Source organism: Anolis carolinensis, chromosome 1 (assembly GCF_035594765.1).
Source record: "Anolis carolinensis isolate JA03-04 chromosome 1, rAnoCar3.1.pri, whole genome shotgun sequence".
NCBI classification, from domain to species: domain Eukaryota; kingdom Metazoa; phylum Chordata; class Lepidosauria; order Squamata; family Dactyloidae; genus Anolis; species Anolis carolinensis.
This window is the reverse complement of record NC_085841.1, coordinates 200,176,655-200,202,280: the sequence shown is the minus strand read 5'-3', so window position 1 is coordinate 200,202,280 and position 25,626 is coordinate 200,176,655. Positions and strand designations below refer to the sequence as shown.

At 37.1% G+C, this 25,626-nt stretch overlaps 1 protein-coding gene across 5 annotated transcripts in view; it reads right to left on the bottom strand.

The window, feature by feature from the left end:
- Window positions 1–25,626, bottom strand: part of myo1b (myosin IB) — a 147,819-nt gene that overhangs the window by 19,808 nt on the left and 102,385 nt on the right. For 2 of the 5 annotated variants that reach the window (XM_003217414.4, XM_062963884.1), the window contains exons 16-24: window positions 19,369–19,569; window positions 18,359–18,585; window positions 16,486–16,686; window positions 16,062–16,155; window positions 15,319–15,468; window positions 9,962–10,030; window positions 7,683–7,769; window positions 7,327–7,413; window positions 3,121–3,207 (exon numbers count right to left, since the gene is read on the bottom strand). In XM_003217414.4, coding sequence (XP_003217462.2) covers window positions 3,121–3,207; window positions 7,327–7,413; window positions 7,683–7,769; window positions 9,962–10,030; window positions 15,319–15,468; window positions 16,062–16,155; window positions 16,486–16,686; window positions 18,359–18,585; window positions 19,369–19,569 — 1,203 coding nt within the window. The remainder of the gene's footprint in view (window positions 1–3,120; window positions 3,208–7,326; window positions 7,414–7,682; window positions 7,770–9,961; window positions 10,031–15,318; window positions 15,469–16,061; window positions 16,156–16,485; window positions 16,687–18,358; window positions 18,586–19,368; window positions 19,570–25,626) is intronic. The other 3 variants (XM_016991464.2, XM_008104772.3, XM_003217415.4) reach the window with 3 other exon arrangements.

The following is a 25,626-nucleotide window of genomic DNA, read 5'->3' as shown; positions in this document are numbered from 1 at the left end:
ACAGGTCCTCAACCTGTGGGTCCCCAGATGGTTTGCCTTTCAAACCCCATAAATCCTAACAGCTGGTAAACTGGCTGGGATTTCTGGGAGTTGTAGGCCAAAACACCTGGGGACCCACAGGTTGAGAACTACTGATATAGACACAGAAAACAAAGAAGACCCAGGTCAAATAGAAATGCTCTCCGATTGTGTAAGAAATCAACATTCTCATGCTTAACCTTCCAGCTATTAAATGTAAACCATACTATACTAGGCTGCAAAAAGGAACTGGTCTGAGTAAATGCTTTTTCACTTATTTGCAATTATTTTTGTACACTCCTGTTCTGTACCAAGGAAGGTCAATAAAGTGCGTATAAACTTGTAGTCAAAATCAGTACACATTAGTTATCACTATGAGGCTTCATCCTCCATATGGTTGTATGGGTTTTATAACACAGTGAAGAGACTCTTTTGCACATTCTGTACTACTAATGTACTTCATTTTGAGTTAATCTGTCAAATCCACAGCACTACTTAATGACTGTAATAAAATATAATTTCATCTTCAACAAACTGACTTCATCCCTTCCCATACATGTTGCTTACCTGTATCACACCTCCTTTTGCAAATCTTGCCATGCCCATATTTTAACATTTTCTAGAAAGCTATTATTGTAGACCTCAAAAGAAAGCTCAAGTCATCACTTTAAATCCTCCTGTATCAGGGTTGTTGTATGTCTTTCGGGCTGTGTGGCCATGTTCCAGAAGTATTCTCTCCTGATGTTTCGCCCACATCTATGGCAAGCATCCTTAGAGGCTGTGAGGCATGTGATTCCATGCCTCACAGCCTCTGAGGATGTCTGCCATAGATGTGGGCGAAACATTAGGAGAAAATACTTCTGGAACATGGCCACACAGCCCGAAAGACATACAACAACCCTGTGATCCCAGCCATGAAAGCCTTCGACAACACATTCTCCTGTATCATTTATTCTGAACTTATTGGCCTGCTATAGCAGAGATCGACTGGATCTCTTGAATGTCTTAGTTATGATTTATAAATCTAATTATTTTACCCTAGTTTAACATTTAAAATGAGGGGGGGTTGTTATAGTGCTCCAAAATATACTGTAACACTGGAATACATCACCCCCACCCCAAAATTAACATAGTTTTGTTCACACCAATAAGATAATCCACTCAGGGCTAACAGAAAGCCCTGGAGGAGTAAGAAAAGGAGAAACAAATAGAAATATTTTGATGAAATGCTGGAGTCCACAGTATATAACGGAAGGAGGAGAGCAGTTGTATGCAAGAGTATACAGGTTTTAAAAATGCAAAAATAAAAAGATCTGTGTTGTTGTTCTCAAAGGGGTAGAAAATTGGCTTATATGTTTATTACATTATTGTTACCCTACTTTTGAGAGGTTTTTGAGGACAAATTAGTCTCTAATTAGACCATGTGTTGTAATTTCACCTCCTCTTTCATCACAATTCATCTGAAGCACTTCAGTAAGTGAAGCAAACAGTAATTTTTTAAAAATACTGAGGAGATGGGAGATGAAACAGCACAGAACAACTCCATTATGTGTGAAGGCAAAGAAAAGAACAAAACCTAATAGAGATTACAAATAGCTTTTGGAGATTACTGTGACTTCAGAAATGGGTTACTAATGGTTTATTTTGTAAAGAGACCAATATTAACTTGTTTGTTTGAATACTTTAAAGTTTTCCATTACAAAAATACAGAGAGTGCTCCAGCTCAGTTTCAAGGAAATTTTAAAAGGGTTGTGCAAAATTCCCAGTGATTGTTTCTAAACATTAATGTGATAAGACAAAACACATCTTCCTACGATGCACATAATAGAATTAATATCCTTTCCTCCAACTCCTTCAGTAAACTTTCCCCTGTAGGGCTCTACCTATCCTTATTGTGAGAGCAGGAAGAGATTTATAGCGGAGGATGAAACACTCCAATTTTATACACGTACAGAAAAGACCCCCTTTAAAGACATGAATGTCTCTATCGTGGGCGATTTTGGGCATTGTCCTCAAAGAATAGGTTTATGAAAGTTAACTACCTGAATTTATATCATTCTACAAATACATAAACAAAGATGGATGAACTTCTAAAAAGAAAGGCCTAAACTTTTAAAAGGGACACTTGAATTCTGCCCTGCTTTAGTCTAAAACAAGTTTACCTAAAAGTCATTAGTATATTTACTCAGGGGATACTCAAACAGACAAATTAAATACATTAAGAGGGGGCACAACGACAATAATAATAATAATAATAATAATAATAATAATAATAATAATAATAATAACTACTTTATTATATCCCACCATCATCTCCCAAAAGGAACTTGGGGCGGTGTACAGAGCAGCACATAATAGCTGTATTAAGTTTAAAGGAACTTCACATGTATCTGAATGAAACCTAGTACCATTTCACCCATGCTGGTAGATGACCACACAAAAATGCCATTTCGGTAAAATGGGAGTTTCTATGCATGAGGAAAATTGAGACATTTTGCCTTAATCAGAGAAAGTGAATTGGCACCATAAACAGCTCATTGCGTGAAAGCATTGTTTCGCACAAGGAATGCCTGCAATGTTAATGCAAACCCACTTGTGACTTGGCGCCATACAATTTCTCCTGAGGCTCTTGCCTATAGGCAGTGAACAAAAAAAGGGACACTATTTAGACACACTGGGAAATAGTGTGCCAACTGAGCAAAGAATTCTGAATGCACAATCAGTTCCGACTGCAGGAAGAAGAAAAACAAATATGCAAGTGTTCAAATCCCGAGTGTTGCCAAAGCAGACTAACTGCAAGGGCATCCCTTTAATGAAACGATCATTTCTTTGATAGATCACACCCCTGGTGAAATGAGCAATATACTGAATTGCATGAACATATGGATACATGTTTGTTCTCCCTCCATACAAGAATACGTCCTTAATTATATACTGTACAGCAGTTTTTGTTTGCTTTTCAAAATCATGGAGAAATAATTTCTTTAAATATCATGCTTGCCATAGCAATCCCAGAGCACCCAAAGTTTTTTATGCGTTAGTAGACGAAAACTTTTATTTAGAATTCATTTATCAACATAAGGGAGTTGATTGAGAGAGTACCTTTAGTCCAAGCCAGTAAGCCCAAATGACTGCCACAGCATGCTTGCGCCTAGCCTCCTCCTTCAAGCGTTTCAACTCCCTTCGAGCCTAAAATGTTTAGATAGTGAATCATAGAAACAGCCCACTGCAGATGGCACAGTGACAAGGGGGGAAAAGAATGCGCCTACTGAGAGAATAGCAGATACAGGAAGATGGAAGAACAGGGTGCAACCTTTGGAAACCCCAGCAGGTGAAGACAGGGTAAAAGCAGAGCTGGCCCTCAGCACTGCTCCACTGAAAGTTATAAAAGAATTAGGTGCAGCAGACATCCCACTGCACTCACACCTGCGGTATGGCAAATTAAGCTGGCCAAAGCTTAGTTGTTTAACAGAAAAACCTTATGCACAGCTTCAGCTCAAAAAGGGGTTAATTCAGACCAAACATTAGAAACCAGCTGATGTATGTTGTTCAGTAGTGAAAAGTTCCTGAGGTACAAGTGAACCAATTCAGCCTCATCATAAGCATCTCAGTGATAAGGGCACACCCATCCCTCTTTAATTTATATTGTGCTTTCTTCCAAAATCTCATAAATGAGCTTTCACTTGGTTGTCACATAAATATATACACATGAACACCACAACACAAAAACATGACAGCATGGTATGTAAAACAAAGCTCATGAAGGAAGTCTGTGCGAGTCGACTTATGCATTCTGTGCAGACTGGGATTCCTGATGTTCCTTCTTGGAATTAATACCTATTAATACCTCAGTTCATCTTAAAGAAAATTTCTCATGGAAATTTAGTCAGTTGACATATTTCATTATTTGACAGATAGCCTCACCAAAGAACTTATCATCCTGTATAATATCCACTTTCCTAGGAAGTTAAACATAACTAGGCATTATACAACTTAAATCTGGTAGATATGCTGTTATTTGTATTAGTACAGAAGTAGCTGTGGTGTAAATATTTCAATATGGTTTGGCTGGAACTGAACATATTCCATCTTTCAGTATGTTACAGTGATAATTTCCTTTAAAGGACTACAAATAACAATTTTCAACTCACTGATCAGTTTTTGTAAAAAAAAAAAAGTTTACATCAAGAGTAGACACTCCAGATATGGTTGTACTACAGCTCTTATATATTTTTCCTCCATCTGTGACTTACATTATTTGTTGATAATGTTAATCACAATCAAGTTGGCTACCACTTATAGTAACCCTATGAATGAGTGACGTCCAAGTCATCCTACTATTAATAGCTGTGCTCAGGTCTCACAAAATCAGGGTTGTTGCTTCTGAACTGAATCAATCCTTCTACAATGTGGTCACCCTCTTTTCATACAGCCTCCCACTTTGCTGAACATACTATCTTATCTAATGAGTCATGTCATCTCACAATAAGTCCAAAGAATAATAGCCTCAGTTCAGTCAGTCTGGGACAGCAATCTTCACTGTTTCAAAGGATAGATTCAGTTTGTGGTTGTTGTCTCTTACCCACACATAAAGTAAAACACACTTGCTGGATGCAATGATATGGGGGGTAGTTTGGTAATAAAATGTCAAGTATAACTTCAAATTTTCTTTGAGTGAAAGAGTGGTCATTTCAATCATTCTTCTATTTAAATATCTAAATGTTAAAGAATCCAGTCATATCTATCTAGTGAGAAAACTTTGAATTATTTAACACACTATTTTAGAAGTATCTTGGCCGCTGCCACAACTCACATCATTATTTCAAATTCTCCAGTTTAGACTTGCTGTCCACTGGTGTATCATTACGGCAGTTGCATCATATCATGGTTTCATTACACAGTTAAATACTATAGAGGGAGATTCATAATTGCTTGTCTAGTGAAGGCCTCTGACCATAAGATCTCATAAAACCAATGGCTGAAAATAAGCCTCACCTTAACAAAGAACCTTTATGACAAGTCGGACTGCTCCAAAATTCCCTACTTGGAGTAACAGAAACTTTCCAAGGTCCTGAACATGTGGATTTCTGAACTTAAAAATCTAGTGGAGATATCTGAGATCTTTTACCTGCAAGGTATGAACTCTGCATCTAAGTTAGAGCCTTCACGAATACAAGTCACTGACATTTAAAGCAGGCTGGTTATATGTGCCCAGAGCAGCAAGTAGGTGATATTAGAGGAGATTCTTGAGGAAGGCCTGCTGAACAAAAAGGGCCGCTTCACATTCAACACAGGCTTCCACTCCATTTTTGCAGAAGCCATCCAGACAAGCTAGCTGATCACAACGCTGAAGAAGTGAGTGCCAATGAGAGGCAGGTTAAAGAAGCAAAAGCCACTGCAGCTATGCAGCATGTCTGTAAGTATATATGTGGCAACTAAAGTGGATCTACTTAAGTTCTGCTTACTCATCAAAATAGAGCCTAATTTCCATTGCCAGTGAAATTTTGCTGCAACATCATTCCTAAGATCAGCTAAGATGGGAATTCCTGAATTTTTCGGGTATATCTAAGACTTTCAAGTTAAAATGTGTGTGTTTCATGAGAACATCTGAACACGACGCAATACTGAAATTCTAATGTCAAAGTTAATTTATAATTCAGGTAGAGAGTAGACTGAATTTGTTGTAAGAGAAACTTTGTAAAACTACAGTATTATGCCCCAGAATCAAAACAAGTACACTACACTGGTTTAGTATAGTATTTAAATTACAATACTGTACTACAGTTTATAACCAACTACCTCCAGCTATAGTTTAACATAGATTCCTGTTACTATGCAAGGCAGGTTATCTGAAGATAAACACAATGGATTGGAGGGCTGAACTTTCCAATTATGGACTACTGTTATGTTCATATTTTTGCCATCCCTTTATCCAAATGGTTTTCATGGGGAAAAAATGGATTAGCACTTAGACCTGGACTCAGGAATATGTTGCTCTCCAGGTCCTGATGACCTAATAGTCATGACAACGAATGCTACTGGGAGCTTGAATCCAGCAGCTCCCGCCACCTCTACCTTTATATTACTTTTTAAAATCCAACACTAATATGCAAGGGTTCCTTACATTCTGCCAAAGCCTTTGAACAGTACCAGTCCTGCTCCAGGTTGGCACATCCTGCCCTCCTCCTCTCAAGCTCTTAGGATCTAATTTGCAGGGTTGCAAATGCCCACAAACTTCAAGCCCTAATTCCACATGCTACCAGTTTCTTCCCACTGACTGAGTGACTTGTCATAATTTTTTGTCCCTCCTCGTTCCAATTTACATCTTAACTTGTCCTAGATTCTGTACTTCCCTTGCAAATATTGGTAATTTTTCCCATTATGCATTTTACATGCCTTTGCAAGAATTTCCAAAATGGTAGCTGCATTAGGCTGTAGCAACAGAAATGACCAAGAGTTTAGTGGCGCTTTAAAGACTATCAAGTTTGATATGGCATGGGTTTTTATGGACTGCAGTCCACTTCATTCAGGTGTAAAATGTGTTGCTTTTTAATGTGTCTCAAAATGCTTTCTGTCTTGGCATATGGGCTATTAAATAATTTGAAATTTAGGGTGCTGCAATGTGCAACAGTAGTTACAAATAGGCTTGACATTTGCAATTGTTAAGTTGTACCTAGGAGTAAATCCACTTAAATGCAATAACACTTTAATCTAAATAGACGTACACTGGATTGCATTCCAGGGACATTATTTCCCAATCCTGAAAGTAGTTTCAGGAGTTCAAACAATGAGATGCAATGGACCACAATAAAACGTCTGTTACTTAGGGATAGCTTTCTTGTTCATGTTTAAAATAAATTAGGACATTGTGTTATTGTATGGTGTTGATATGAGGAATGACATTCAGAAACGTGAAATATCTGCACGGTTGTGAATTTAAGTTTCTTTTTCCCTCACTAAGTATGGAAACCTGAAAAAAAATACAGTATATGCATGCTACAAAAATGTTTTGCTTCAAGACATGCAAGCTTAATTAAACACATATCACAAAACTGAATCCTATTATTTTCAATCTAAACATCTAATAACTTGTTAACACACAATTAGAGCTATGAAGACACGGTGACATTTTATGTTCCCCAGTAAGGGATTTTTTTTCAGGTTAAGTGTAACACAGAGATGAAATGGATGGTTGTTAGCAATCACATGCTCAGGTTTAGTAAGCTAGTGGATATGGTTAATTCTTGCTTTTCCTTCTGATGATGGTTGGATGAGAAAGGGGAGGCACATGACACTTGCAGGTAGTACCTTAAATCCAAGCCAGTAAGACCAAATAACAGCAATAGCAAGTTTATTCCTAGCCTCCTCCTTCAGCCGCCTCAGTTCCCCTCGCGCCTGTAGTGCATTTAAAAATGAATTGCAGAAAATTCAGAGAGAGAAAAAAGTTGCTTTAGTTTCCCAATGAATAAAGAGAAAGAAGGGGATGTCACTGAATACAGTATAAATGGATGTGGGTAGTGGCTAGACTGAAACTGTCTAAAAGTACAGCTGCAAAAAGAGAGTGCTGATAGTAAAATATACTAAGCAGATGAATGCATTACTCGAGTCTAATTTGAACCATGCAGTAGCCTCCAACAAATAGAAGTCTGTTCATCTTTTCCTACCTGAGCACCATGCCAATATGCTGCAATAGTTGTGACAGCTTCCTCACAGCGCTTCTGGTGCTTGAGTTCACACAAAAGTTTTCGGGCCTGTAAAAAAAAACCCGACATATATTCAATTGGTGGTAGTTAAGGTAAATTGCATGTTTTCGAACTTCTGGGTTGGCAGAAGCTGGGGCTAACAGTGGGGGCTCTCTCCGCTCCCCCAATTCAAACCTGTGGCCTTTCGGTCCAGAAGTTCAGCAGCTCAGCGCTTTAACACGCTGCGCCATCAGGGGATATTATTTCCTAAAGGTTGTGAATATACAATATTTCTGATTGGTTTTTTTTTTGTTTGTTGGAGGCAAGTATGAATGCTGCAATTAGGAAAAATGATTAGGATGTAATGGCCTTGCAGATTTAAAGCCTGGCTGTTTCCTCCCTGAGTGAATTTTTTGTTGGGAGGTGTTAGCTGCCCCTGATTGTTTCCTGTCTGTAATTCCCTTGTTTTCAGAGTGGTGTTGTTTGCGATATTTTATGTGCTTCTACTGTCTGTGGCCCTGAGAAAACAGGATTTGCCAGACTTTGATGATGGGAATACTTTGTTGGGAGGTGTTAGCTGGCCCCGATTGTTTCCTGTGTGGAATTCCCCTGTTTATTTACTGTCCTGGTTTTAGAGATTATATTGTTCTGCATTATTCTATCCCAGTAATTATTTCATATTAAAGAAGAATCTCACTTATCCAACATTCGCTTATACAATGTTCTGGATTATCCAACGCAGTCTGCCTTTTCATAATCAATGTTTTTGTAGTCAGTGTTTTAAATTCATTGTGATATTTTAGTGGTAAATTTGTAAATACAGTACAGTAGAGTCTCACTTATCCAACATAAACGGGCCGGCAGAACGTTGGCTAAGCGAATATGTTGGATAATGAGGAATTAAGGATAACCCTATTAAACATCAAATTAAGTTATGATTTTACAAATTAAGCACCAAAACATCATGTTAGACAACAAATTTGTCAGAAAAAGTAGTTCAGTACACAGTAATGCTATATAGTAATTACTGTATTTATGAATTTAGCACCAAAATATCACGATATATTGAAAGCATCGATTACAAAAATGCGTTGGATAATCCAGAATGTTGGATAAGCGAGTGTTGGATAAGTGAGACTCCACTGTAAATACTACATAGCATTACTGCGCATGGAACTACTTTTTCTGTCAAATTTGTTGTATAATATGTTTTGGTGCTTAATTTGTATAACGATTACCTAATTTGATGTTTAATTGGCTTTTCCTGAATCCCTTCTTATTATCCAACATATTCACTTATCCTGCCGGCCTGTTTACGTTGGATAAGTGAGACTCTACTGTATATTGATAATCTTAAATTATCTGCTTAGAACTGGATTATATGAGGCCCCCACAGATGTTTAGACCAAACGTTCTAACCAGCAGTTAGTGGCAATGGCTCAAACTATTGGTTTAAGATAAACAAAATGCAAAGAAGGGGGAAAATGTGGGGATTATAAGCATAATAACTTAAGCCATTCCATTATACTACATTCATTTTATTTTTGCAAAACAGCATATATTAGTTGGAGTAACCTAGTTATCAACAGAATTTAAGGCAGAAACTAGATTTTTCATGGCCCAGGAGATATTATATCAACCAATTAATTAAACTATGTTTTCTTTAAAAAATATATAGTTTCCCAGTGAGTAGCTGTGTAAGTAAGAGATAGTGAATGGAGGAATGTTTCATTATACTCCCACCCACTGTTTCTGCCCAGAAACCCCAGAGTCCAAATATATGGTTTCAAGGTATAATATGGAACTTGGATGGTTGGGAAAGCTGGTGGGAGAGGAACAGACAGGAGAATCTCATTAGTGACTGTCTCTTCCCCTCTGAAAACTATCTCTTTATAAGTCTACTTTGACATGATGGAACAGCAGTTGGGTTTGGAAAGTCAATCTGGCCATGTCCGACCTGAGAAGCTGTAATAACATGTTATGTGTCAACATGCCACGAAAAGGAAAAGATGCAAACATAAAGATTTACACCCACAGAGATACACTGTTTCAAAAATAATAACACCAGAGTTCTTTATGTCTACATAACATCTTCAAGTCAGCGTTAAGGTGCATTCCTGACCAAGAGACACCAAGGAAAACATTAAACTCTTGATTCCTACAAAGAAGAATTTCTATTCATAGGTTTAGCTACCATTATATATTTCCATTAAACAGCATGTAGAGTAATAAAGGTCAAGGGAATAAAGTTATGAACTCACCTTCCATCCTCTGATGTAAGATTGTACTATGATTGCTGAACTTTTGGTCTGCTGGTACTTCTTTTGTTGCTACATTACAAATTAAAGACATTTAAAAAGCAAATCAGGACTTTAAAAACCTGGAACACTACATGCATTGAACATATTGCCAAGTAAATAGGTCAAAGGGATCACTAAGAAAATAGACAGCTGTGTGATGCAAAAACAAGTGTATGAATGTACCTCCAAGTGGATGAAATGGAGAAGAGGGAGCTCTATATATCTATACCTATATCTAACTCTTCTTCAAAACCATTCTACTCTGATTTATATAAGTAAAAATTCCTAATGTCTTACGGGACTTATGGCTTGGAAACGCACCATAGCTGTGCTCGTGGAGGTATGCACTTAGTCGTGGTTAGGCATTGTGCCTAAACAACTAAACTGTGACTGAAAACTGACCATTTGTGAAATCATAGTTTGAAGGTGTTTTGCATCATGTAAACAATGGTTATGTTTACACCTCCAATAAGGGAACCTTAACATGGGAAGTTCCCCCTCCTCTCCAGGGTTTTCTGCTTACATAATAAACAAATAGATTCTCACAAACAGGAAGAATCAATGATAAAACCACAGTCTATCTAGGATCTTCTTACAGCAGCAAACCATGGTCAAGTGTTATTATAAAACACTATGATGCTGTTTCTTTAGCATTTTCAGTTCAATTCAAGGTATCTTTTTATCACTGATACGCAGAAAAACATTTAATTTACAGCTATGATCTACTAATACATTTTAGTTATGATAAAGGTGTACAGTTTTGTATGACTGTTTTAAAATATTCTCCTCACCCCACCAAAGAAAGGAGGGAAAAACATGGAGGACAAAGCAGCTTCAATAGAAGCAGAATCGAGTGGCCATGTAAAGCCTCCTGTGGGGGAGGGAAAGGCAACACACCTAGATATGGAAGAAATGCTGAATAATGAGGGACGAATTGGGAAAACATTCCCAAAGTCTTAACAAGGTTATGGAAGATAAATTGGAGGAGGCAATTCAGAAAATGGAAGGAAAAATTCAAAAAATCACTGAGAAGATGGAAGAGAAGATAGAGGCAAAATATAAAGCCAATAGTGAAAAAATTGAGGAGGTGAGTGGGAAGATCTTGGAAATACAGAAGGAGGTGCAAGCTATACATCTAGAACATGGGACTTATAAAGAGGAACAGGAAGAAAAACAGAAAAATCAAAAAGCTAAATTTACAGAGATTGAAAAAAAAATGATATATTTAGAGGACTCACAAAGACGCAATAATATAGTAGTGAAGTATTTTCCAGAGAAAGAAAGAAAAGAACAAAGAGTTAATTTAAAGGAAGAAATACTGAAATGGCTACAGGACATTGCTCCAGCACAACAATGGATAAAAGAAGACCTAGAAAGAGTTCACAGATTAGCAGATGGAGGAGGGAAAATCATACCCAGGGATACAATAATAAAGATAACACAATATGACAAGAAAGAGCAACTGATGTACTTTTTGAGGAAAAATCCAAACAAATTGGAATATAGAGGCCTCAAACTGCAAGTATTTAATGACTTATGCACACAAACAAAGGTATGGAGACAAACAATGAAAGTATGCACTATTCTTCTTCTGAAGAAAGGAATTAGGTATTCTTGGGGATACCCAGTCTGCCTGAGATTTCAGTGGGCTGGAAGAAGATACAAGATCAACTCGGTTGAACAAGGCCTTCAACTACTAAGGGAACTAGGGATCCATGAGGATAGAGAAGAAGGGACCGGACTGAACAATGAAACATCTTAAGGAGGAAAAGAAATATTGGATGTGGTACAGGGAGAGTAAAAGAAAGAACTATTTGAAGAGGATTTTATCTCGAAAAATATGGTAGATAAATTATTCAGTTCTGAGATAGGAATAATAAGAATATCAGACCATGCAATAGTAAATTTAGAAATTATAAATAAACAAGATTATGAACAAACAAGAAGATGGAGATTAAATTCCAATATATTAAATTATGAGGAAACTATTAGAAGAATAGGAGCAAATTGGCAAGAAATATGGGATATAAATGACAATAATGTATCAAGAAATATATTATGGGACACTATGAAGGCAGTGGCAAGATGATTATGCATAAAAGAAACCTATAATCTCAAAAAGAGACAAGAAGAAAGGAAAAACAAATTGGAAAAAGACATAGAAAAATTAGAAAAACAATATATAATAAAAAGAACAACACAAATATATAATGAATTGAGAGCAAAGAAAGAAGAACTAGATAAGATAGAAATAGATGAGGTTCAAAAGAACTTGATATATTTGAAAAGGGAATTCTTCGAATATAGCAATAAAAACTCAAAAATGTTAGCCAGAGCCGCACAAAAGAAAAAAATGAAAAATGAGATAAACGCAGTGAGAGATAAATCTGGAAACATTTGTAGGTTAATGAAAGACAAATTAAAGATATTTGAAGAATTTTATAAAGAACTCTATCAGGCTGGGAAATGCTCAAAGGATAAAATTCACAAATATGTGGAAACAAATTGGATAGTAAAAATAGAAGAAACAGATAGAGAGTTATTAGAAGCACCCATTAAGAAAGAAGAAATAGAACAAGTAATTAGGAAATTAAAAATTGGGAAAGCGCCTGGACCTGATGGGCTGGGCCCAGAATATTATAAAACATTTGAGGCAATGATAACTCCAAAATTATTAGAATTATTCAATGCAATAATGGATGGAGAACGAATACCAGGATCATGGAAACAATCATTAACAATACTATTACCCAAACCAAAAAAAGACTTGACAGACCCTGGTTCTTACAGACCAATATCATTAATTAATCAAGATGCAAAAATTTTAACAGCGATTATTACAGAATGAGCAACTTTATGTATAAATATATAAAACAAGATCAATGTGGGTTTGTTAAAGGGAGACAAATGTCCAACCTGATAGGAAGAGTAATAAATAAAATACAAACAATAGAAGGGGAAAAAAACAAAGCGGGGATTCTAGCACTGGATATATTTAAAGCCTTTGATAGTGTGGAATGGCCAACTATTCAAACAATAATGAACAAATTTGGATTAGGAAAAAGGTTCAAAAATATAATGAGTCAATTGTATTCAGATAATTATACAAAGATAATACTAAATGATGGAATCACAGGAGAGATAAAAGTAACACGAGGTACAAGGCAAGGATGTCCTATGTCGCCTATACTATTTGCAATGGTAATGGAATTACTAGCTAATGTAATAAGAAAAGACAAGGAATTAGAAGGCATAGGAACAAAGTTAGGAAAAATTAGCTTATTTGCGGACGACACATTGATAACAATTAAGGAGATAATGAAGAAAATGGAAATAATTAAGAAACATTTAACAGAATTTGAATGGGCAACTGGATTGAAGATAAATTGGAATAAATCAGAAGCAATGTTATTTAATTATACCAAGCAGGAGGAAGAGGAGTTTAAAAAGCAGATGGATATAAAAGACATGAGAATAAGCGTAAAAGAAAATATAAAATACCTTGGAATAATCATAACCAAAGATCTAAAATCCATAGAAAGGAAAAATCTAGAAGAATTAAGAAAACACATGGAGGTGAAGTTAAAGGATTATAATAATCTGCGATTATCATGGTTCGGCAGAATAGCCCTAGTAAAAATGAAAGTCTTACCCAAAATAAATTTCTTGTTCAGAATGATACCATTAATGATTTCAGAAAAGGAAATAAATAACTGGCAACAAATGATAAACAAATATTGCAATAATGGTAAAAAGAACAGATTAAACAAACAAATTTGGTACAAGCCCCAAAAAGAAGGAGGATTGGGCCTTCCGAATATAAAAAAATATTATGAGGCAAACCAATTAAGATATGTAGTAGAGAAGATGATGGATGGAGAAGGTTTGGAATGGATGGAATCAGGGAATAAGGCAATTGAGTGGAGGAAGGATAACATATTCTTTAAGGAAATCTCAAAGAAAGAGATAAAACAAATTGGAAATATATCATTAAGAAATATAATGGAAATATGGAATAAATATAAAGGACAATTAATTAATAAGAATTCAGTTTTAACGCCAATAATAATGGAAAAAGATTTCCCAAAGGAACTAAAAGGAACGCTAGATAAAGAATTAGAAAAAAGGGAACTAAAAAGGGTAGGAAATTGGATAGAACAAAAAATGGAAAAGGTAAAAATGAGAGAAGAATTGAGAGGAATAAATATTTCTTGGATTCATTGGATTCAATTAGAAAAATGGAATGAAAACTGGTGGGCCCGAAATAAAACTGGAAAACAAATAACGCAATTTGAGGAATTAATAATAAAAGCATTAAAAAGAGGAAATAGTGAGCCATTAAAAGGAACAACAAGTAAAATATATAAAATACTAATTAAAGACATAGAAAAAAAGAAAAGACTAACATTAAGAGAATCATGGGAGGAGGAATTAGGAACAAAGATAACAGAAAAAGAATGGGAGGAGATATGGAAAACAAGACAATTAAAAAACATGTCAATTAGAATAAAAGAAAATTATTACAAACTAATTTGGAAATGGTATTTAATGCCAAGAAGGTTAAATATTATGAATAAGAATAATAATGAAAAATGCTGGCGAGGGTGCCAGGAAATTGGAACCTACATGCATATGTGGTGGGATTGTAAACATGTAAAAGGTTTTTGGGAATTGGTCATAAGGGAAATAGAAAATATTATGAATATAAAAATTAGAAGGAATCCAGTGGAAATATTACTTTTAATTAAAAAAGAGGATGAGAAAGATAAGAGGGGAAAAAATTTAATAGACATGCTATTAACAGCAGCTAGATTATTAATTGCAAAATATTGGAAAAGAGAAATGAAAATACAAATTAATGAATGGTATAAAGAAGTTTGGCGAATGGCACTGAATGACAAGCTAACATCAAATTTAAAAGTAAAGAAGGGATTATGGAAAAAAATGATTTTGAAAGTATTTGGAGAAAATTTCTAGAAAAATTATTGGAAAAAGAAGATGGGAATTTACCTCCAAATGAAGAATTGAACTTTTGGTGGGACTACAGAAGAAGAGATGGCTCTGGGGAAGGGGAGCTCAGGGGTGAATGTAAATAAAAGAGGGGGAAATGTATAGAATATGTTTATATAATTGTAACTTTTTCTCAATAATAACAATAAAAAAATTTTTAAAAAATAAAAAAAATAAAAATAAAATATTCTCCTATTTTGTTTAACAATAGCTGATACTCTTAATGTTGTTGAAAAACTATAGTTATCTCTATTGGATATGTAGGAACAGGCAAGAAAAGAGCCTATACAAATAATATACTTTCTTACAGCATATCTTCTGTACCAGGCAGCAATCACGATCTGGCCTTTTTTCATGAGAAGGAAATGTGTGCGGCACTTCCAGCCTCTGTAGATCTTCTGAATTAGTGTAGCCAAGTCCTCAAGGCGCTGTTTTCTTAGGTCTTCCAATGTGAAGAGCTATACAAGATGCAGCAGGAAAGAGAGAGCAAATTACAGGCAGTCTGCGAGTTGCAAACATCTGACTTACAAATGACTCATAGTTAAGAACAGGGGCTTGACAACATGAAGTGAGAGAAATCTACCCCTGGGAAGGGAAATTCAATCCTGAAAGAATTATTATGGGGAAAGGGTATTTCCACTGAAACTTTATCACCAACCCTTGTTTCCACAATTTTTTCAAAATCCAATTATCAGAGGGACAGAAAGTGCAGTGAAATCTTCTGAACAGGGCACAGACAACAAGATAAAGCTATCAGAAGAGAAGACATAACTTTAATGTACGTTAAGTTTATTTTATTGTCTGCGGTTTAGACCCACAAGACTAATGTTTTGAAGAATGTGCGCTAAATGTGAGTCGCTGTGACAAAAGAAAATGCTTTTACTTCAGCTGTGTACCATCTTATTGTTCTCCAAATTTGTAAAACCTATTGCTTAGCAACGTGAACTTTCCTCTAGGTCAGAATAAAACGCTGGAATCTTACAAAAACAAAAAAAGGAGAAAATGTTATTGAAGCATTTTTATCTTAATTGAGAAACATTAGTTGACATACTGTTCTTGGATTGCGGATGAAGATTTTTGATCTACCCAGGGAAAATTCTTCTTCAGGGATTTCTAATTCCCCAAATAGAACTTCTACACCAGCTCTACAAAACAAACAAAAATGCAAGCTATTACACATACTAAAATGAGAATTTCCGTACATATGCTTCATTTACCATGAGTACATTACTGAGGGAGAAAGACAGCATTTTCCTAGATATTATAAAAACAAAAAACAGTAATAGTTTCTTATTCGGTTTACAAAACATAATATTCCCAACATGAAAATGATAAACTAGTTAATAGGAGTCAGTGTACTTTAATGAAGTAATTTATCGTCACCAGATTGTGAAATTGTCCAAGCAGTGAAAGTGTGTTCTATGTTTTAATTAGGGATTGAATGAAATTGAATGAATGAACGAACAAACTCTTACCTGGCAGGACCTTTCCAGTGTGGCCATGTCTGTTTACAAAGCATTTTGTATCTTTCTAGACAAGGCTCATAAAGTTGCCTGAATGCATATCCTGCCCTTCTAACACGGACATTTTCTAGCAAGCCCAAATAACGAACCTGATGACAAACTAGAGCTTCGTTGAAAATGTGGGCAGCTTTTTTATCATTTGGCTTAATGCACCTGCAAACAAAAGAACTTTTGTTTATAAACCTATACAACCATATTTGTTAGCCAACATTAAAAGATTTTTTAACACAATTTTAAAGCAATATTTAAAAGCAGGAATATAAGGAGCATCAAAGTTTGGATCCAGACTTTGCCTTTGCTGTTGGCAGGAATATGCCCTGATGAGAAGGAAGTGCAAGAAGATCTTCAAATGAATAGCTGAAAGCAAGTTATATGTTTATCTATTTATTTAATGGATTTATACATTGCCCTTTATTCTGCCATATACTAGGATGAACTGGGATATATTACATTGATTTTTAAAAACCAACTAAGAATAAAATAATTTAAATATCTGATAGCTGTTTAAATTGTTCTTATCAAATCGCCTCCCTATACTTAAACCCATACATTCACAGTTATATCTATTTTATCGGATGGTTATCCATGATGCAGGATGTCCAGACAAAAATAAAAGCATCTTTGAGGCACTAGAAAACACTGTGCTAATGTATATCACCATGTTCTACTTTTTTAAACAAGCTCCATGTCAGTTAGATTTTAAAATTTTTCTTATGTACCAGTTTGGCTTCCCTTTGATGTGATATGAAAATGAGCTGTAAACTCATCTTGCAGCAGTTTGCCTAGCAGCACAAATTAAATGTCTACAAAATGTCATATACAGACAGAGAGTTGGAGGAAGGGGGAAAAGCTCCTACATGAAACTATCAAGTTATTGAAAAACTCTGCATCAAACAGCTTCTTGGATTCCCTTTTATTACATTTGCTAAGAGAGCTGGACAGCTGGTAGGTATCTGCAGACAGATGATTTGCAAGAGGTCCTAAAGCCTCATGAGACTGTAACATAGCAAAACCAAGGTGTCACTGAATTTTGCTTAGTATCCTATTTTCATCTCTTTAGTTCTCCCATCCCCAGCTCCAACTCATAAACAATAAAAACCCTGATTGATCCCTCCAGTTTAACCTTTTCTCTTCATACTTTTCAGGTTTACTTTACCTGACATGTTAGGAACCTGAATACATCACTTTAAAAAAGTGTAGACAAATTTCATGTTCTTGTAGGAGAATCTTCAGTACTTGAGGATATGATCTAGCACTTCATTTGATCCATTTTACTTTGATCCATTTTACAGTGTACACAATCTCATATTTAACCCTTTAACTGATTCTTAGCATTTCCACTACGTGCAAACTACACATAATACAGGTTTATTTTAAATTTAATACATAATCATAGTCAAGGAAATTTAACTGGTGAAGTGCCTTATCAGGGAAGTAGTTTATCTATTAATTTAATTTACACCCTGCCCTTTTGTCTATGCAGGATTCAAGGTATCAGAAAAGCTAATTCCTATGGATTAAATCCAACCCAATAAATTCTACTTATATCAACAGGAAATGAATATGTTTTCAATTTTGGGAAGTCTACTCTACTTAGGATTACTGTCAGATTTAGCCTTTATGAAATGTTTCACACTGAAAGGATATTCATGCCACAGACTGCCAAGAAGTAGCATTCAATGTATTCATACAACATAAAAAGCTTGGGGTTTCTTTGGTTTTTGCTGTGGTTATTCAGAAATTATATTAACTCTTGATAGCTTTCCTTTGAACATATTCAGGATGACCACTTTCAAATATATTGTTTTAATTCTTTGAACTTTACCTGATGTAATTGGGGTTTTTTGTTTGCAAATTCTTCATCAAAGTTGCCACGGAAGACTTGAATTGTGAACCTGCTGTTGGGGGCCTCTTTAAATTAATCTTGGCAGGGTTTCCTTCTGGGAATAATGCTTTAATGAGGGAGTGGTTGGCCTTCCACATGGCTTGGGACAGATCCCGGTAAAGCAGGTCATTGTTCTTGTCAACAAATCCTTCTACCTGGTACATCACCTAAAAGGGCAGACCAAGTGTCTTATTAAGCAAGAAATAATCAGTTGGGGTCTGAGGGCAGAATCATCTGCCCAGTTCATTCACATTGTCAAAATGTTCTTTCTGTGATGTTCATGCAAATAAGTTGGACTGTGTCCAGAAGACGGCAACCCAAATGGTAAAAAGTCTGGAAGTAAAGCTCAAAGAGAAGTCACTTAGGATGCTGGATATGTTTAGGCTGGAAAAAAGGTTAAAAGGGAACGTGATAGCCATGTTTAAATATTTGAAATAATGTCATACTGAGGATGGAGCAGGCTTGTTTTCTGCTGTTGCAGAGAATAAGACACAGTGCAGTGGATTCGCACTACAGAAAAAGAGATTGCATGTAACATTAGGAACAATTTCCTGATGGTAAGAGTTGTTCAACAGTGGAATATGCTTTCTTGAGGGTGTGGTGGAGTCTCCTTTTCTGGAGGTTATAAACTGAGATTGAATGGCCATCTGTCAGGAATGCTTTGATTGTGTATTTCAGCATAACAGGAGGTGAGACTGCATGGACCTTGTGGTCTCTTTCAACTCTATGATCCATAGCTCAGCCCCAAACTTTGAACCATAAACATAGTGGGAAGAGACTGTGCATCAGACTATGGCTTGTCTCTTTGGCCATGGAAGGGGTGTAATGAAAACATGGCAGAAAAACTGAGTGCTTGTGGTTCTTTCCTTATGCAAACATATTTTCTTATGTATTTAATTGTGCAAAGGTAGAATGTCAGTAATGTGCACAAACAACAGGAACATATTTACCTTGCCAGCATAATGTTGAATTCTAAAGCAACTGTGTGGCAGAGAGGTATCATTCAAAAAGCGTGCACATTTGCTCATCCTGCTCTCAAAGTGCTGGTGAGTAGCACAGATCTGATTCAGCTTCTCTAGGAAAGTGTCGTCAGTCACAACCCCCGGCCTCAGGCATTCCTCATCCAGCATAGCAAGAATTCCATTCTGATTCTATCATGTAACAAAAAGCTTTGTTTCATTATTTAGGCTTATCAAATACATCCCTTACAGTCCACAGCAAAACAATGAAAAACCGAGTCAGGTTTGAGTACGGTAAATCTCCAGCCTGGAAACAGGACAGATGAAAAGAAAGAAATGAAAACCTACTTGTTCTTTACTATTCACAGTTCCCATTGTATAACAGAACACATATTTTGGAAAATTTTGTCTAGGTCAGCATGCAGAGTTTAAAAAAGCAGTGGGCAACGTTAGGTTGATATGCAACCTCCTTGTCTCTCTATGGGCCCCTGGTGGCATAGTGTGTTAAAGCGCTGAGCTGCTGAACTTGTGGACCAAAAGGTCGCAGGTTCAAATCCAGGGAGTGGAATGAGCGCCCGCTGTTAGCCTCAGCATTTGCCAACCTAGCAGTTTTAAAACATGCAAATGTGAGTAGATCAATAGCCACTCTGGCGGGAAGGTAACGGCGCTCCATGCAGTCATGCCGGCCACATGACCTTGGAGGTGTCTACAGACAACGCCGGCTCTTTGACTTAGAAATGGAGATGAGCACCAACCCCAGAATCGGACACGACTGGACTTAACGTCAGTGAAAACCTTTACCTTTACCTAGTCTCTCAATGTGACCCTCACAGCCCCCACTACTACTGAGTTTGGGTGGAACAACTGTGAAAATACAACTTTTATGTCTGTTTAGGGCAGTTGTTCTCAACCTGTGGGTCACCAGATGTTTTGTCTTTAAACTCCCTGAAATCCTAACAGCTGGTAAACTAGCTGAGATTTCTGGGAGTTGTAGGCCAAAACAACTGGGGACCCACAGGTTAAGAACCACTGGTTTGGTGGGATGTGTGTTTTTGAAACTCTGATAAATACTGATAAAAATAATCAAGACAACTGTCTTTAGCCATGACTTCATAGAAAATCCAAAACTTCAAGTGGTTATGTCAGTCTTTATCAATACACCAAGGTTTTCCATTTTCATCTCCACCTACAGCAGGCCCTTTAAAAATCCAATGGGTCTTAATTTCCCACGCAAGGCCAAAGAATCCCAAAATACCACGCACTTCAACAATGCTGAAGGAAAATTAAAATGGTGGCTCACATTCTCCCACTATCCATTTGTACAGCCAGTTTCTACGTAAATTCAGAACATCTGTTGAGCATCTACCATCTTATCACTTAAACAGTTTCATAAAATGAGTGGTCATAATACTGACAGAAAATTTCAAAAGGTATGAGCTTTCAGTGATTACAGTGTTACTTCACGGTTCACTTTTTGCAGATTTGCTGTTTCCCGGTTTTTCAATAAACTCTAAAAGACTATTATAAATCATAAAAAATTACAATTTACAACCTAAGGAAGGGAGGAAGGAGAAGCCAAAAGGAGAGAAAAGGAACCCAAGTGACAACGGGAAGAGAAGGATGTGATTTATCAACACACAATTGGTTGATAAAAACTTAAAATAGTGTATAACTACTAAAATAATGTATAATATAGCATCCCTACTTTGCAGATTTTCACTTATTGTGGGTGGTCCTGGAACCTAACCCCAGTGATAAGTGAGGGAACACTGTAGACAGTTCAAAACATGACTAATATCTTTCAGACAATATCTGCTTGAAAAGGCTACCAACTTTACTACTTCTAGCATACTCAGTTTTGAAGTCATGCTCATGGATTGCATAGAAACATTTTCAGAGAAAGGTCTACTCTTAACAGGAGAAATGTAATCATGAATAGCTGGGGTATGTGATTTTGAGAGCTGAACTAAGCTTGAAGTTAGGGGGAAAATGAAATCAACACAGCCAGGGCCGTAGCCAGAAAAAAATTTCAGGAGGGGTTTTGAAAATTTCAAGGGGGGGGGGGTTTGAACCCCTAGCACATACCCCTCCTCGCTACAAACCTGTAAATATCTGCTTGAGATAGTGCCTGGAGGGACTCTTAATGTTTTGCATCTCATAGACCTAGCATGGGGATTTGGTTAACCAGTTAAAATTCATGAGTAAACGAGATTTTTTTTATAACTTGAAAAATTTCGGGGGGGGGGGGTTGAACCCCTAACCCCCCCCCCTCGCTACAGGCCTGAACACAGCAAATACTCACATACCCTCCCTCCTTACTTCCTCTTAACTGTTGCAGCATCTATCCATAAATCTCAGATTACACTATAAGAGAAAAGGCCACCTTTTATACAAAAGGAGGAGTTGAAATAATACTCTCAGTTCAGGGAGAGGGGGAAATAGAAAGCTCAGTTGTTAAATACTGAGTCCCAAGGCTCAGTTCTTAAATACTGATAAGGTTAAGTTATGAAAATTGATACTTCTGCTCTCCTCTTAAGAAATCAATAGATTACATTAAGTCAGTTTTGGCTAGGCAGATCTGTATCCCAATGGATTGTTTCAAGTCTTTGTCACAAATTACCCCCATTTTGAATTGCTTTGCCTTCTTCCCTTTTGAGTAGAAGCAACAGAAGCAAATGCCCTTTTCTGAAGTGATCCTGAGGGCAGATTCACACTGATATGCAGCTGCCAAGGAGACACCTCACTATACGTTTAGATTTATTTCTGAAATGCATTGCCCACCACTTCTTGGTCTGGTGGCCTGTAGTACATTCCTATAAAATGTTGTATTTATTTATTTATTTATTACCCAAATTTTCTCAAGTGATCCTCTCTGATCACTCTCCTGGATTTCTGCACAACTGAATTGGCCTTTAACGTATAATGCTAACCCCTCTCCTTTTCTGTCACATCTATTCTTTTAGAATAGGTAATATTCCAATTATGGGAGTCAACCTTGCCAGGTCCTTATTATACTTTACCCATATAGTCAAATTTTCCTTCCTGCATGAAAATTTCAAGCTCATCTTGCTTGTTTCTCAAACTTGTGCGTTGGTGTAAAAACATTTAAACTTTTTGATTGTTCTCACGTATTACTTTTACTTTCTTTTTCTTTATCAGTTCTCTAGATTTTGCATCCTTGTGTTTAGAGCTTGCATTTGGATAGTTCACCTTCAACCTCTCCCCTCCTGAAGGATTTAACTTAATGTAAAGTTCACCTGTTGGCGAAGTGTCCCAGGTTCAAATCCCGGGAGCGGCGTGAGCGCCTGCTGTTAGCTCCAGCTTCTGCCAACCTAGCAGTTCGAAAACATGCCAATGTGAGTAGATCAATAGGTACCGCTCCGGCGAGAAAGTAACGGGGCTCCATGCAGTCACGCCGGTCACATGACCTTGGAGGTGTCTACGGACAACGCCGGCTCTTCGGCTTAGAAATGGAGATGAGCACCAACCTCCAGAGTCAGACATGACTGGACTTAACGTCAGGGGAAACCTTTACCTTTACCTTAAAGTTGCCATACTACTATCAAATATATTCTTCCCAGCCTTTGTGAGGTACAGTCCATCTGTAGCTAGCAGTCCTCTATATAAGAATTAAAAACAATGGTTTCAGACGCCAAACCTCCTGTGTCTCAGTTTCCACTTCCTTTCAAAAGCGTTGTAGTCAGAGGCAACTGCTCAACATCGTTCTTGGCCCTATCACTAATACTCACATGAATAAAGAGAAAGGGATACTAATCTGTGTTTTTGGTAAGTTTTGTCAAATTATCAGTGACATCCTGGATGCATGAGCCAGGAAGACAGGGCACACCCTGATTCATCTTATGAGGCACACAGGTGCCTCTATACCCCTAAGCAATGAGTCACCATCCACCAGCACCTTTCCTTTCTACTTGTTGTGGCTTGGTGGTTACACTGAGTCTTTCCTTGGCATAAAGTATCTCTTGTTGCTGGTTTGTTGTCTTCACTGCTGCTATCTTCCTGAAGATGTAGGAAGTGATATCTTTGAGAAATCCTGAATCCCTTCCATGCACTTTGCTCTTGACAGTGACTTTCCTTCAGGATTTTTTCTATTATTACTGTGTCTTCATTTACCTTGGCAATTTTTTCCTGTTAGTTCTATAGGATCAATTCTCCCACTGTTCTATCCAGGAAAACATTTTATTCTCTGGTGCATTGAAAAAACTCAACACTTTTCTTCCAAAAGTGATAACAATTTGCACTTGCTGAAGGTGTAGTTCAGGGGTCCCCAAACTTTTTAAACAGGAGGCCAGTTCACGATCCTTCGGACCATTGGAGGGCCGGACTATAGTTGGCCACCGAGCAATAATAATTAATAACATCAACAACAACAATAATAATAAAGAGGGTTGGAAGAGACCCTTTGGGCCATTGAGTCCAATCCCCTTCTGCCTTTGAGCACCAAAAGCACAAGCAAAGCACCCCTGACAGATGGCCACCCAGCCTCAATGTAATAATAATAATAATAATAATAATAATAATAATAATAATAATAATAATAATAATAAAGAGGGTTGGAAGAGACCCCTTGGGCCATTTAATCCAACTCCTCCTGCCTTTGTGCACCAAAAGCACAAGCAAAGCATCCCTGACAGATGGCCATCCAGCCTCAATGTATAATAATAATGATAATGATAATGATAATAATAATAATAATAATAATAATAATAATAATAATAATAATAAGGGTTGTAAGAGAAGAAGAGACCCCTTGGGTCATTTAGCCCAACCCCCTTCTGCCCTTGTGCTGTGGGGGCCGGATAAATAGCTTCGATGGGCCGCATCTGGCCCCCGGGCCTTAGTTTGGGGACCCCTGGTGTAGTTGGTGCTGTTTTCTGGTAAAAAGACAAATATTGTACATACATTGCAGCAGACAATTATGGATCGTTCTGCCTCCATCTCTGCAGCTGGTTTCCCCCCTCGCTCTCTTCTCTAAAGAATCATGTTGCTTTCTCATTTCTTTCCTTATGCCTTCAAGCTTTCTTCCAAAGAAGTTCTGCCATTCTCACAATTCAACAGTATTTACCCAGCTGCCCAGGGGTGCCCCAGCATCACCTCTGGGCTAGGAACAGACATCCCAATTGTCAACATTGACCTACTAGTAGTAAGACTTATATTGCTCGAGATCACTGTAGCAGCAATGCTCTCATCACCACTGCTTCCTCTTCCGTCACTCCCATCTCTTCCTCTACTGCTCTTGGGACAACACCATTGCCTGCTGGCCAATGTCACCGTTATTTTGCATTGCTCCCCTCTAACATCAGCCATTGCCAACACCAACAATATTTTTTTCAATTCTTCTGCCACCTCTAGTTGTTTTTATCTCCTTATTTCCTTATCTACAGAGTTGGGCTGCTGTAAAATGTCTTCCATGGTAGTTCTGTCATTCCCATCAAATATAGCAACATCCACCAACTGTTCCAGGGCTGCCCCAGTATCACCTCTGGGTTACGCAGGGATTTGATTTCTTTGTGCTGTATCTGCACTGACTGGCCATGTTATATCTGGGGAGGAGGTTCCTTTAAGAATGTGAAGGGAGTCAGGAGTTGAGGGGAAAAAGTGGATGAAAAGCTGATGACCCTGACAGTTGATTCCATGAATTGGTCACCAACCTCCAATCACCTCTGTATCATTCTTGCTTAGACATGAATTTTCTTTCTCTTCCTCAGTTCCCCTCTTCACTGCCATGGGAACTTCTTCCATTCTAAACCCATATTTCAACTCAAGGCCAAGGATTTCTAGACCCCTCTCTTAACTGGAAGATACATAACAATCTAATATTTCATTGTTTGAATTGTGAATATCATTGCAGCAGTCTGAACAACTGGAAGTCTCTTTAAAATAACATAGATGCAAACCAATCTTTGTTTTAAAGCAGGAGAACTGAAGCCTACTCTTCATCAGTGTATTCTAGTCAAATACATTGCCTTGCAACACCTTCTTACTGTGAAAAGCCACTGCACTTTGGCTACTCTTGTGTCTTCAACAGTAGCCACCTTGAATCCCATTCCATTCAATAAAAAGTCAGTACACAAATACAAATACATTGAAATTGAAACAAAACAGTATTTTCACCCGCTATTATGGTCTATTAAAGAACAGAATTATTCAGAAACCTCTTTTTAAAAGTCTTTCATAAATTCCTCTCAACAGGAACATTATCTGCCAAGTGTGCATGTTTTGTAAAGCACA